The sequence below is a fragment of the Mastigoproctus giganteus genome, chromosome 5 (assembly GCF_048544385.1).
Source record: "Mastigoproctus giganteus isolate SK-2022 chromosome 5, ASM4854438v1, whole genome shotgun sequence".
NCBI classification, from domain to species: Eukaryota; Metazoa; Arthropoda; class Arachnida; order Uropygi; family Thelyphonidae; genus Mastigoproctus; species Mastigoproctus giganteus.
In genome coordinates, this window is record NC_143579.1 from 201,548,295 (window position 1) to 201,564,190 (window position 15,896).

Below are 15,896 nucleotides of genomic sequence, written 5' to 3' on the forward strand. Positions count from 1 at the left end.
GCTTGCTACGAAGAAATTCTGCGTGAAAAAAAGAACGCGCTGTGTCGTCAGACGAATTTGTTAGATTTTATGAAGCCATCGACATAACTTTTTAACGTAAGTCATTTGTTTTTTTAATACATATTTTGTATTAATATGTATAAAGAACTGCAATTTTATTAATATTTTTCTTCTAAAGTAGTGTTTTTGTTAGTCCTTGGTCCCAATTAAGCAAAATTTATATGTATTTATATGCAAAGTTGTACCCCGACTTACGCGAATTCGACTTACGCGATTTTCGTCGGACCCACCTATCGCGTAACTTCGGGGTATTACTGTAATTACATGTCATGTTCAGAACCTAACTGAAGAAAACCAATAAGAAGGATTAGGCAGGAACAAGTACTATTCAATACAAATTAATTCATATTACACACATCATCATATGATCTCTTAATTCTAATCACACCAAGATAACGTATGCAAAGATAGTATGCAAAGCAGTATAAAATTAACAAAATCAGTATACAATTCTTGCATCAAAATAGATAGGGGATTAATTAAACACCAAAACAAAACTAAACAGCCAGAGAGATCATAAATATGAGTACATCCTTGAAGTTCAAGGGAAAGAGGCCATCTATCCAACCAGGGCAGAGAGCAACAAACCATCTGGAAATGTTTAAGTAAGCGGGCTTAATACAATAATCCCAGAAGGGATAAGATAACATGCTAAGATATATCTTTACATAATTACAAAAACTATATTAAAAAAAAAATTCAGAATCATAATCAAATAATTACACAACATATTAAGACCATTAATATAAGACTTATAAGAAAACAAGACATATCATATTAAACAATATATAGTTACAAAAGCTTGTACTGGAAAACAAGGCACAAGTCTTCCAATATATGAAAGTCAACTTTAAGCAACAGCATTTAGTGAATATACAGTAGACTCTCGATTTTCTGGGATAGATGGTAAAAAACAAATCCTGGATAATCGATTTCCTAGTTAATCCAAAAATACAAAAGTCCCCGATGTATGTAAGAGATATGTTCCACGACTTCTTACTTCATTGAGTTTTACGTAATTCGGGAATGACTAATAACATATTGCTACTATATTATTATTGACAAATCTGAATTCTGCATGATACTTGTTAATGTTTAGCCATTTTCATACATCCTTATTAGTTTAATTTTCTGATCCAAATCGATGGCTTTCCTTTTGTTGATTGATTTACTAGTAGCGTTGTCACTTATTCTCTCAGTTGGCACCATGATAACGGTGAAACAAATTTTCTGAAAAGAACTTCACAGGGTTAATGGGGAAACACTATTGCAACCTCACATTTCACTAAAGCACATTTCTGGAGGTCAGTGCCATTAAACAATTTGCACATTCCGGGTTACTGGGCTTTTCTGTTCGTGTGCATCTAATTATAAACGGGTAGTAAACTATCTTATTGCATTTGCGATAATACCAATAGCTGGAATCGTGTGAGTTTTTACGCTATTATGGTGAAATGTGTCCCCTTCACTGAAATCTTCAGTCATATATATATATATATATATATATATATAAAAAAAAAAAAAGTAAGAATCTTCTCTTCTTTCCTATTTTTTTTGCTTGTTACTCTATATCTCACTTGTGCGTGCCGTGATCGTCGTTATTGATTGCTTGCTTTATTTATTTATTATTTTTGTTTGTTTTAAATTTTACAATCCTAAAAAAGAAAAAAAAAAAAATTGGGTGAAAAAAAATTTACGTAAAACCGTAGTTGCGTAATTCGGGGATTTACTGTATCGAAAAATGTTCAGTAACCTACGTAAAAAATATGGCGATAGATAAAAAACTTACAATGCACTCTCAAGTGTCCAATACAATGCTTCTCTTTATTTTTTGCAATGTCAATTTTAAGTCTAATAGCTTCCCTTTATTTTTTCGATGTTGCGTATGGTTTGGACACCAAAATTATAATGGTTCATTAGAGATTTAACATGCACCGTTTTCAAACTTTTGAATAATTTCAAGTTTTTGTTTAAGTGAAAACAAAACTCTTTTGTATTTACACTTAATTTTCATAATTTATAAACAGAACAAAAAAAAAAAAAAAAATTACTATAAAAAATTGACACCCCTGACATAAATAACGAAACAAAATTTGTCCTTTTGCACTGCAATGGAACACAACAATCTACACGCTGTACTAAATCAAACTAAACATTTGGTCCTTTTTTTTTTTTTTTTTAAGCGGTGGGTGTGAAGACAGAAGGGATTGCAAGATAATAGGTACACTAATCTCCCAATGACGACTTTATAATGCCGCTTGTCATTTATTTATGACTTGCAAAATATCTGTTTTAATACTTATTCTAGTTATTACTTGAATTTTTTGATTTCTGGGTTTTTTTTTTTTTTTTTTTTTTTGGAGTCTTGAAGTGTCCCGGTTAATCGAGAGTCTGCTGTATAAGTACATACTTAATTTAGCTAGATAGTTATTAGAAATCTTAAAACAAACAGCCATTCCTGTGATAATAGGGTTTGAGGAGACAAGACTGACATTGATATCTTGAAATATACAAGAAAAACTTGGTGTGTGAGCATGTCATTTAAATTGCACACATGGTTTTCACAAATTATGGACATACTACAACTTTAAGAATTATTATATTCAATATACAAAATCAAAATACATAATACACAAAACCTTCTAAACTGTTCTCAATCTGGATTAAAACTAAGTACTTACTTGTTGTGCTTTCATCCTCACCAAATACGCCAATTCTTCGGCAAATTGCCTCTGCAGTACCCTATACCAACATTTCCAATGTTATTTCGCATAAGGTATTATTATTCAAGAACTTTATAGTAAAAGTTTTAGATAATAATATTATTAACAAATATATCTGTTATGAGAACTCAAAACTTACATTTCCCCTACTTCCTATACTTTTTTTAAAAATAACAATTAATCTCTAATCAAGCAAAGATAAAAGACATGCTTATGCTTTGTTTACCCAAAGCTTACTAGCTATGATGGGCTTATACAACATTACTCCTCTCTGTACAACAAAAACCATTTAACTTGAATAGAACTTATATACAAGGTATGGCAATAAAGTTCCTGAACCTGGGGAATTAAAAATAACAGAAAGTGAAGCTCAAAAATGGCTTTATTTTTATTCAAAGTAATCACACCTGATTGAATACACTTATTAAAACCCTCCTAAAAGTTTCTGAAAAGAGTCAGTGATCTTAAAACCATCAGTGACCATAAGATAAGATCATGTCAGGAACTTGTTAACACCTCAGATAATCAGGATCCCTTGGGAATTGTATACTGACTAATCGCTTTATTGCTTATATTACAAATAAGTGCCAGAACAAGGTCCATTCACCTACTATCTATAGCTCAGTAATTACTGACTCTACTGAAACCACTACTTGGCACGACACTGTTAATTCCATATTAGATGTTCTCTTGCCTACAGATAATCCAGATAATGACCTTCCTGAGCATTACTGAATTCTTATTGATAATTGTATGTACTCTTCCATGGCTGTTACTGATCCCTTCCTCAAACTGAAGTTAATTTTGCTGTTGCTAAAATGAATAGCCTCAGCTGCCATGGTTTAGATCTTACTGAAGGAATTTTTATTAAACAGGTTTCATACACTTCATCTGACTATCTTACCAACATTATATAATAATTTGTTAGAATGAAAGCCTATTTCCTTCAATCTGGAAGACCGCTGCTAAAATTAATCCCTAAATTATCTGATGCAACATCAACAAAATCATACAGCCCTACTGCCCTTCTGTCCCACTTAGGCAAACTTCTTGAATGGTTGATCTCTAAGAGACTCACTTCTCTTTTCGTAGACAAATGACTTTTCTCTGTTGATCAGTATGGCTTTTGCCCATGGTGTTGAAACTGAAGCATCTCTATCTCTGGTTGAGCTTCTTTCACATGTCCAAGATTGTTACTCCAAATATGTCTTTGCCATCTACGTCAACTGTACCAGTGCCTTTGATCATCTTTGGTGGCCCAGTTTGTTTGCTTGGTTGCATCTTGTCCAGTCTATTTATATAATCTAACTAAAAGCTACTTTGATCTGTTACTGTTCTTTCAGGCTTCAACTCCATCATTAAAACTCTCAGTCATGGTTGTCCATAAGGTTAAGTGTCCAGAACCTCGTGGACTTTTCTGGAACCTTGTCCTGGATGAGTGGCCCCTTAAGGCTACTCTTAACATCACTAAACTGATTTATGCCAATGATCTCACACTGCTCATAAAAGTATCTTCTCATTCCTCAATTGAATCTGATACAAATGCTATTATGACTAATTTATCTCAATAGTGTACTATCAACAAGCTGTCTATTTCGTAAACCAAGACTACAATGATGATGCTAAAGGGATAGCTTGAGCCTTTCTGGCCTTCAGTGGTTAAACTTTCAAATAAGTCATTGTTTTTGGTGTCCTTTCATAAATTTCTTGGTGTGACCAACGACTTCAAACTCTATTTTATTAAACATTTGACCTAACTTCGTGAAAAAAAAAATCAAAAATTATACATACTGATCCACATTTCCAAACAATCTTGAGGTTTGAATCGCTGCTTTCTACAACTCATGTATAAAGCTGTATTTGTCCCTATTTGCACCTGGTTTTGGCATGCCTGTAAAATCAATGTGCAGAATAAGCTATTTTCCATTCAGCACTCTATGCTTATGATGATGTGTTAGGCCTGCAGAGCTGTATCATCCCCCCCCCCCCCAGTTTTGCAAGTTCAGTTTGCCCCTTGATTTACTTCTTATTAGTTTTTATATGACATTGTGGTATTATATGACATGGGACATCTGTTGAATTTTTGGGTTTTACAGTTAACACTGTCGCTAATCCACATTGCTGGGAGTTTTTTTGATTTGGTGCTGGCAAGATAACTGGAATTACTCCCCTAACACAGCAATCATGTTAACTTTATTTTGAAAACCTAAGTGATATGTTTCTAAAGCACATTTCTGGAGGTCACAATCATAAAACAAAAACAATTTGCACTTCCTGGTTTATTGGACCTTTCTGTTATTGCAATCTATTACAAAAATATATGGAATTCTGTGGATTTTCCCCCTTCAATGAAATCTTCAGTCATATAAAAAACATAAATAAGTTTTCAGAATCTTCTCTTCATTCCTATTTACTTATTACAATGATGAAGGGAAAGCAATCAATGGAAAATGCATGTGGTGGCAGTGCTAGGAAACAAAACAAAATTGATTTAAAATTAAGATGAAAATGATTAAGAAGTATGAAGCATGACAAAGTTTGTCATCTACTGCATGAGAATTAGGTCTCTCTCTCTACTTCAACAGTAGATACTATTTTAAAGGACAGTGCACGTATAAAAGAACATGTTAAAGTATCAATGCATTTAAGATCAACAGTGATCACAAAACATCGTTCAGGTGCTACATTGGAGAACGAAATCTATTAATAATATGGATGGAAAATCAGATTCAGAAATGAGTGCCCCTGAGTCTAATGGCCATTCGAATAAAAGCAAGACATTTATGAAGATAAAGGATAAGTAAAGGATAGATAAAGGATAAGATTTGGTCCTTGAGGTTGTCACAGACATTCTCTCAGATATGCCAAACAAGCTGTACTTGCTATCTGGGAGTTTAAAACACTGATGGAACTGATATTCGGGTGACACTCAAGTCAAGTGGACCCAATTTCGGCGAAGTCCAGACAGTCTGTGACAGCCAAATCCTCTGCTTGCACCTTCACGATGGTGGGACTGTTAGTAATCCTGGGTATAACCTCCATGCGCAAGTACATGGTGGGTGACCACCCAGGTGTGAACCAACGTAAGCAGGGGTCGAGGTGTGGCACCCACACCACATGGAGGAACGCCGCCCCTCTATGTTACCAGGCATTACTAGGTGGTAGATGACTCTCATCAACCGGTGAAATACCACCACTTTGCTTATTGGAGGCTTGAAATGGTGGAACCCATGTTTAGTCTCTAGAGCTAAGTTCCGGTCAATCTTTCCCTATCTCTTCCATCATGCAGTATGATTGATGACTTTTGAGGTTATGATGAACGTCGTGGCGAGATCCAATATTCCTTACATTTCGAGGGTACAGCTCTAAAACGGTGTTCGCAGGCCGGTTTTTTTTTTTTTTTTTTTTTTTGATTTGGTAGTTGTTGGCGCATCGACTTCTGTGGCCATATTGCACCTCCCAAGGTTTTTGCAGTACTTTGATCCAAGCCCGAGGCGGGAATCGAACCCGCGACCTTGGGGTTGCCGGGCAGGTACTTTACCCACTCGGCTAGCCCGGTCGGCCTCGCAGGCCGGCCGCTAGTTAGTACACCGGACTGAACCTATTGGTAACTCTCTAGGAAGCTTCCGGATCAGCTAGTGTATAATCTTGCTGCCTCTACTCTGCCAGATAGTGACTGGAGGGAGTCCGAGTAGTGTGTATGCGGGGAGCATTGTCGAGGCCACGTTATGTCAGGGATCTGGGTATATTCTTACCACATGTACGCCATATCCAAAAATTTCATTACTTCATACAGCATGTCCCACCTACTTTTTCTTACTATTGAATACACCATGAATTGTCAAACTAATAGAGCAAGCTTATAGGCGAAAAGATCTAAACCTCCCAAGGACTTCCTAATTCATTTCACAAATATACGTGGTCTCAATTCTAATCTCAACGATGTCCATTTCCACTTGCAGTCTGCCAAACCCCATGTACTTTTTTTGACAGAATCTCAGATATCGGTTGATTCATCTACTGCTCATCTCAGATGCCCAAATTATTCGCTGTATGATTCCTTTCGCCTCAAAGGTGGTACTTGTGCATATGTCCGTTCTGATATTCCCTGTCAGAGACTTGGCAATTTGGAATCTCCTCTCTTTGATCTTCTCTGGCTTAAAATCTATCTACCTCATTGTGTCAAATTCATCTGTTGTCTCTACCGTTCTCCCAACTCCACTAATCACTTGGAGCTCTTTGACTTCCTCTCTTTGAAACTTGACTTTCTCCAGTCCAACTTTCCTAACAGTGAAGTAATTTTCCTTGGTGATTTTAATGTTCACAACTCCAGCTGGCTTCCGTTTTCTAGTCACACCGACCCAGCAGGTCGAGATGCTGAGGCTTTTGCAATTACTAATGACCTAGCACAGATTGTTCATTTACCTACAAGAATACCGGACAATCCTAATCATACAGCCAATACGCTTGATCTTTTTCTCACAAACAACCCTTCTAAGTACACGGTTGAAGTGAGAGGTCCTTTAGGCACTTCAGATCACAACTTGGTGATTGTCTCTTCTCCAATGGAACCTTTATCTCATGGCTATTCCCAACCACGTGTTGTTTGGCATTACAAGAATGCAAAATGGGATGACCTGCAAGACTTCTTTTCTTCTTTTCCTTGGTCGGATTACTGTTTCAAAACTTCTGATGTCAACGTTTGCTCAGATCGTGTCAGTGAAATTATTCTTGCAGGAATGGAATCCTTTATCCCACACTCCACTTTAAAATCTCGTCCTTTATCTAAACCTTGGTTTTCCAATAAATGTGCTAAGGCTGTCCAAGAGAAGAATGTTGCATATCGTAATTGGCTTGTTTCTAATTCTTCAGTTTCATTTTCTGCCTACACCAAAGCTAGCAACAGTTGCAAAGCAGTTATTAACCAGTCCAAACTAGAGTTTGAACAGGCTAAGAGTAGAAAACTTGCTTCTTGCCCTAATGGTAGCCGAGAATTCTGGTCTCTTGCCAAAGCTACTGGCAGCAACTTTTGCCCATCTTTGCTTCCACCTCTGTCCAAACCAGATGGTTCTGTTGCCACTTCAGGCAAGGATAAAGCGGACCTGCTAGCATTCCATTTTTCTTCCAGCTCATGTATTAATGATCTTGGTAAAACACCTCCCACCATTCCCAACACGTTCCATTCAATGCCTCCTGTGGTCTTCCGTCAAAAGGATATCAGAAGGATTTTGATGAACCTTGATGCTAAGAAAGCTCCAGGTCCTGATGGTATTTCTCCATTTGTTCTCAAAACCTGTGCTCCTGAACTTACTCCTATTCTTAGCCGCCTTTTTTCACTTTCTTATTCCAAAGGTGTTTTTCCTTCTGCTTGGAAATTTGCTCATATCCAGCCAGTTCCTAAAAAGGGTGACAAATCCCTCCCACCCAATTATCGTCCCATTGCTATTACTTCTACTCTTACTAAAGTAATGGAGAAATCAATTAACCGCCAACTCTTAAACTACCTAGAAACCTTCCGTCTGATCAACGATCACCAGTATGGATTCCGTCAGTGTCGATCCACTGGAGATATTCTGGCTTATGTTACCCATTTATGGACTAATTCAATGGAAAGGTTCGGTGAAACACAAGTAGTTGCTCTTGACATCTCAAAGGCTTTTGATCGTGTTTGGCATAAAGGTCTTCTAAACAAGCTTCCATCTTATGGTTTGCCAACTGTTTTTAGTAATTGGTTATCCAGTTTTCTCTCTGATCGCTCACTGAGGGTGATGGTAGATGGCTCTCTGTCTTCTAACTTCTCCACTAATGCCGGTGTCCCCCAAGGTTCAGTTCTTTCCCCCACTCTTTTCCTCTTGTATATCAATGACCTTCTTTCATTGACTGGAAATCCTATCCATAGTTTTGCCGATGATAGCACATTGCATTCAACTTTCCATTTTGAGAAACCTTGTCCTGCTCAATCAGCTTCAACTTCTCGAAAATCTGCTACCAATTCCTTAAATGCCGATCTTCAGGTAATTCTCCAGTGGGGCAAAGACAACTTAGTTGATTTCAACCCTTCTAAAACTCAGTCTTGTCTTATATCTCGCAAAAAGGATTCTTCTACTCCTATGCTTATCTTTAGTGACACTTCGATTTCTAGGCAAAATGATATATCTCTTTTGGGAATTACCCTGACTTCTAATCTCTCTTGGCACAAGCACATTACAAATATTGCTTCCTCTGCATCTAAAAAACTTGGTTTTCTCTTTCGCTCTCGGCGTTACTTTTCTTCCAAACAGCTTCTCACTCTGTATAAATCGCAAATTCGCCCTGCCATGGAATATTGTTCCCATATCTGGGGTGGTGCCCCCAAAACCTCTCTCCGGCTTCTTGATTCCATTCAGAAGAGGGCAGTTAGGTTAATTAATGATTCATCTCTAACGGAATCTCTCCACTCGCTTTCTCATAGACGCACTGTTTCTGCTGCATGCCTCTTCTACAGATACTTCCATGGGCACTGTTCTTCTGAATTGGCTTCTATAATTCCTGCTCTCTCTTTCAAAACAGTCCGAACACGTGCCGCCACCAGCCAACATCCATTTACTGTCCAACTTCAAACCCACAGAGCCAACTTTTCATCTTCCTCATTTATTCATTCAACTGCCGTTTTCTGGAACAACCTTCCTTCATACGTATTTCCTGAAAATTACAATCTACAGAAGTTCAAGTCCAATGTCAACAAATATCTTCTTTCGTCTTCTTAACCTCAAACCCAAGCACGGTACTAAGTACTATAGGTTCTAATACCTCTCGTGTTTGGGGTTCTCATCAAAAAAAAAAAAAAGTACGGCAAACCCATGACCAAGTTCATGGCAAGCAACAGGTGGTTTAATAGGTTCAAGCATTGTGCTGGTTTCCATAACATTGAAGTAAAATTTTTGTAATTGCATGGTTTTCCTATGCATGAGATAAAAAAATTGAATAAATAATTCGATTTACACGTTTATTGAACATGGTTTTTTTTTTTTTTTTTTTTTTGCTTCAATCAAATTCAGCACGCATAGTTGCTAGTGCTGCATGAGCATTTAGGGGAAATTCTGACTTATGTAAAATTCAACTCACGTAGAGTTCCGTGGAATGCAACCCTTACATAAGCTGGGGAGTGGCTGTACTATGAAATTATTGCACAGAACAATGCTATTATGTGTTTCTATTTTGCATCGTAGACTACAGCACACCCAACTGCCAATTGATTAGTGAAAATAAGCAGAAATTTGCAAATCTTTTTTTAAAAAATCAAATTTTAACAGTTTTATTAGTATTATTTTATTTTTTTTGAAAAGATAGAAAGGTCAAATCATGTAAATGCAGAGAGTTGGCAGCTGTGTACCACCCAACATTCCCAAGTGATAGGAGGGTTTGCATTCCTCTGTGTGATGTGGGTGGCTCCAGTATACTAGGTGCAATGTTTCACTGTCTGAGGGAGTGTCATGGGAGAGGATATATCCATTGTTGTTCACCACTGCAAATGTGCAAGCAGATAATCTGAAGATTAAATATCATTGCTAATATTACAAAGAGGAAACAATTACAAATTCCAGGAATAAACTCAGATCCATTACTAGCTCTAGGAAATACAGCAAGAGCCACCTATGATCTCCAGAATTAACTACTTTAAATTTTATTCAATGTACTGTACTGAGTTATGTTGATATGGGTTATAAAAGTGAGAGCCATACATCAGCAAACCTTGATGGTGGGCTCCAAATGTGTTAAATTTTAGTTGCACATCTTGAGTTTCTTGTGATATTGCACCAGTTGGGAATGTCTGTTCTATAGGATTAGTTGTTAATGCTCTTAAACCTAAAACTAACTGCAACCTTATAACCTTTAATAAACAAGTTGCCTAATAGGTCATGCAATATGATAATCATTTCAGTTGGTCCAACAAGTTTTCTCTTAACATAATACTGTTAGTATAGTGATATTTTATTAGATAAGGTACGCCACTTCCTGGCCCATTAAATAATTATTTGAGAACATATTTTAATCACCCAAAAAAAAAAAAACAAAGAAACAAGTAGTATGCAAAAGCATTTAAAATGCCAAGTGGGTAATTATGCACCAAAGAATTCAATCTGGGGTAAGTTTGCTAATTTCTCCAATCTCTAGTATATTGAGTTTACTACCAACATATGTTAACCAACAGTAAAAATAAAATTTAGTAGCAACAAATCAATTACACAGGCTGTTAAACTTCTTACTTTGTTATCACCAGTAATAACGATGACCCGAATACCAGCTTCTCTACATCTTTTAATAGAATCTAGAACTTCTTTTCTAGGTGGGTCCAGCATGCCAACAACACCAACAAATGTCAAATCCACCTATAAAATAAAAACATGCTAAGTTATTATGTATTTAACCCATAGATATTAAAAAAAAAAAAAAAAAAAACCACGCACAATGAAGAGTCATTAGGAATTGAAGTATTATCTTAACTGTCTGGAGCGTGCACATACACAGGACAGCTTTTTACATTCTGTTATCAATAAGATTTTTGGGGGAAAAAAATTGTTTAAAATGGAGCATGTTAAAACCAGCGTAAGGGGAGTGTTCAAAGCAATACTCATCCTGCGCAATGATAAAAAAAAAAAAATCAGAGGCGAACCATGTCTGTAAGCAGGAGATTTTAAAGTCCACACTACACCACACTAGAAATTCAATTTCATTGGCAAAATGCACTTTTTAAAAAAAATTTTTTTTTTTATTAAAATACAGCCATAGGGTTGTTTACCAGTATAATATATTTTTAAGCATTAGTTTACCTACCCTTTGTCTGTGGATTTAGTTTATTTTTATTAAAACAGAACAAAAATAATTATAACAATGACAAAAACAATAATGAATAATAATAAATCAAAAACATATATATATATATATATTTATTTATTTTTTTTTTTTTGCTATTTTACTGTAATGGAATATTTCTGAAAAATGTCTGAATGATCTGTGCAATCTATACCAAGTTTATGTTCTATGACAAAAGATGCAAATAAGCATTAGGTGTGTATGATATTATCACCACAAAATGCAACATAAATTTTTGTATTTCTTTCTATGCACTGAATAATGTCATTAATCTTATTTGTTTGCAAATTTCTGATTAGTCATTTGCAAACAGGTCACTTTTAAAATTGTCGGATCACATCATTCTGATGTAATCTAAAGTAATCGTAAATTCTTGCCACTTGAAACTAAAAAATTATATCTATATACAGTCATCATCATCATTCCATGGGCCGACATATGAAGCCTCACCACCATGCCCTGTCCATGTACTTCTCTCCGTCATTGATTTCATTCCAATTTCCTCCTCTCTTAATGACATCGGTCTTTATCATGTCCTGCCATCTCATTCTTGGTCTCTTAACACTTAATTGTAAATCAAACCTTACTTCTTGGCAAACGCCTCTCGTTCATCCTCTTGACATGTCCAAACCATTTCAAACGGGACCTTTCAATCCTATTCTGGAGTTTTCCAACCTGAATTCTCTCCCCAATCACATCATTCCTGATTTTGTTGCATCTTGCTTTCCAGCTCCTCACAAATCTCATTTCTGCCCCCTGAATTCTGCTTTCATCCTTGTTCCTCATAGTCTAATTTTCAGATCCACATGTCAGAATTGGTAGGTAATAGGCCTGATATATACCCTTCTTACACTTCAGTGGTATGTTCCTGTTCCAGATCAGATCTCTTGTCTGCCTATAGAAATTCCCATCTGCTTGTATCCTTACTTATTTCTTCGTCTATTACTCCAATCTTTGTAATGGTGCTTCCTAGATACTTGAAGTTGTTAACCATTTTAAGCTGTTTCCCTTCCACTGTAATGTATACATCAAGCTAGCCACTCCTCTTTAGAGCCATTACTTCACTCTTCTCCTGACTGAAAACCAGTCAAAATTTATTGGCCATACTAGCACATACAGGCGCCTCCGTAGCCAGGTGGGAAGGAGCAGCAGTGCGTAGCACACGCTTCTTGATTAGACCGGGGTTCGAGCCCGTCACCACCAAATACGGAGGATGCGGAAAGGTCAGGGAATGACCACTGCATATCCCGGAGCAATATGGCCTTAGTTGCTAATGCTCCTAAAAACCAAATAACAACAACTAGCACAATATCAACTTGCCGTTGCACTTGTTCCCTGCTCTCTCCCCATATGCAGAGGTCATCTGGTCCTGTCCAAGTTGTTCCACCACTCTACATTGCACATCATTCATGACAGCTATGAACAGTAATGGTGACATGACGCCTCCTTGCATCAAACCTGATGTTATTTTGAATCTCTCCGTCAACCCCACCACTGTTCTTACTTTGCTCACTGTATTGGTGCACATATTCTCAATTCTCTCCACAAGATGTTCCTCTATCCCCAAGTTTCTCAAAACCTCCCACACTTTCTCTTTATGGCATCAAATACTTTCTTTATATCCAAATATGCTATCCATAATTAGCATTAGTAGAGGCATATGATGCAAGAAAGCAAGCTTATGCAGCATTAGCCAAAAAAAAAAAAAAAGTGTTCATAACACTTTTCCATCAGTTGCCTGATGCAGAAAATTAGATCCACTGTCAATCTGCCAGGCTTAAAGCCGCACTGTTCCTCGGCCATCCTATTTTCAATTGTTCCTCTTATCTTCCGCCCTAAAACACTCTCAAACAGCTTACTCACATATGATGTCAGTGTGATGCCTCTATAATTGGAACATTTTTCCTGTTCCCCTTCTTGAACGGATGATCAAACCTTTCCAGTCCTTTGGCACAGTCTGTATGTCCACGCTATCCCTGCCTCACCTGTAGCCTTCAGCATTTCTCCATTTATCTCATCCACACCAGCAGATTTATCTGTCTTGATGTATCTCTCTTTCTTAATCATGGGACATGGAATTAATTCTCGTTTGTATAGATTTCGACTCGTCCCCTCTCCTCTCTGTTCTTGTGGCTCTGAGGAGACAGTTGAACATATTGTCCTACATTGTAATTTATATGTGGATTTAAGACAACAATTGTCTATCTGTACAAATGTATATAATTTAGATGATTTTTGGCGCTTGGTTGGGTCGGCGGACTCTTTCTGCCCTCATTTCTTTTGCTAATAGTGTCTTCCGGAGAAGAGCGGCTTTATCAAGGAATAACCCTTGATTTCGTTATTTGTTCTTAATATTTATATATATATATATTACTGTATTCATTTTTTTTTTTTTTTTTGTGAGAAATTTCTTCCTTGCCTAAATTGCCTTTTGTTTTGGACGCAGAGTTTTTGCATCTTTTTCTGGAGACTTGCTTCAGGTTTCGCCTGGCTGAGTGGGAGAGATGGACCTGACCTCTCCTCTCCCACTTCGAACTCTGTCAGGGTTGCCTGAAATGATTTTCTGTGTTGTTAAATTGTATGTATTTTGTAAACACTAATTATCTTGTTAATATCATGGTGCTTTTGTTTGATTTGCTGCCTGCTCTCAGAATTGAGAGTAACTGATTTTATTGTGTTTTTGAATCAACAGTTGTTAATCTTAAATGTTTATATTGTACATTACTTGTGTAGTTAGCTCATTATTATGTTGAAGAGACGGTTTTTCTCTTCTTACACTGAGGAGTGGGGTGGACCTCTCCCTGCTCCCTCAGATCCAACCGTCAGTTGGCTGTTCCAGTTGAGTGAGATGATTTTCCTCTCTAGGCTGTTTTACTGCTGGGGCTGCTGGCTGCTTGTGTTTTGATTTAATTTTGTTTTCCTGTGGGGCTGATTATTTGTTGTATTTTTCTTTTTCCTGCCTGATTGCAGCTGCAATCAGTTGGGTTTTTGCTAGTACCATATAGTTCTTGGTCTAGCATTTTTAGTTGTAAATGGGTTTTGGTTCTGAGGGGTGGGATGGACCTCTCCCCGCCCTCTCAGATCCAATTGCTTTGTTGGCTGACTTGTCGGAGGCGTCGTTCTCCTCCTCCAGTCATGCCATTATTTTCTTTTCTACTGCCAGTTGCAGTGGAAATGTATAGTTTTAGCTTTTGTTCAGCCCTGCAGGTTGAGGGTTTTTTTTTTTTTAATGCTTACCTATGCATTATTGTTAATTCTACGTGTCTTGTTATTTGAAACAAGTTTTGTTTTCGCAGCTTGTGGTAGCAGCTTTGCACTTGCTGGTTATGTACATATGTTTATAGATTAGATTACTTGTGCAGAGACATTTTCTCTGCATATTCATTAATTATTGTTTAATACTTAACTTATTATTTTGATTTTGATTTGTTATTCTTAGATTTAAATTTAGAATTGCTTTTGATTTGGTTAACTAATTTATTGTACAGTATTTACTGGTTTTGCCTTTGGCATATCTTTGCCTTGGGTGAGTTCTGTTTGTCTCTTTGTATATATGTTTCTGCATTTCTTCTGGTTGACTATTTCTGTTAATTTCTTGGTTGACTAGTTTTCAGCTAAGATTTTAATTACTTATTTTGTAAATATTGTATATTTTACTCTCTGCTTATGCAGTGTAATTTGTTAATATGTTTACTGCTATGTTTCATATCGGTGACATAAGTATTTATTATTTATCTTAATTTATTCTTTTAAGTGGCTATTTAATAGCCACTTGTACATTACCTATGTTTATTCCTTGAGACTTTTCTTTTCCCCCTTGTTGGTGCAGGTTGGACTTCCTTCCCAGCTAGGAGAATCTTTCTTTCAAAATTACAAGCCTTCAGGCTTCAAAATTTTACCTCTTCAAGCTCTCGCTTGTCAGATTTTCCAACTAGTGTTTTCCTCTTTCCTATTTCTTCTTTTCCTGAGAGAGTGTTTCGCTCACTTTTCTTCTTCTACTTTCTTTTCTCCTGCTTTATCCTCCCTATTCCTTATTTATTATAACCAGGATTCCACTTGTTGGAATCCCACTTAGTGTAATTTAGATAGTTCCTGGAGCGCCTCGACGCGGCTAGGGACGCAGGTAGCTTGCTCCCTGCCTCCCGCTGCTAAGACTCCAGGGCCAGCAAACAACAACCATCATAACAGACATATATACTTACACACACACACACACACTTGCCGGCTATAAATAACCTACAGCGGTATATAGGGGTAACC

The 15,896-nt window shown here is 36.9% G+C and overlaps 1 protein-coding gene across 1 annotated transcript in view; it reads right to left on the bottom strand.

Annotated features, from left to right (window-relative positions):
* Positions 1 to 15,896, bottom strand: part of LOC150086009 (calcium-transporting ATPase sarcoplasmic/endoplasmic reticulum type-like) — a 516,950-nt gene that overhangs the window by 113,279 nt on the left and 387,775 nt on the right. Inside the window, 2 exon segments of the mRNA XM_090374328.1 lie at positions 2,742 to 2,802; positions 11,030 to 11,152. Of these exon segments, the coding sequence (XP_090230454.1) occupies positions 2,742 to 2,802; positions 11,030 to 11,152 (184 nt within the window).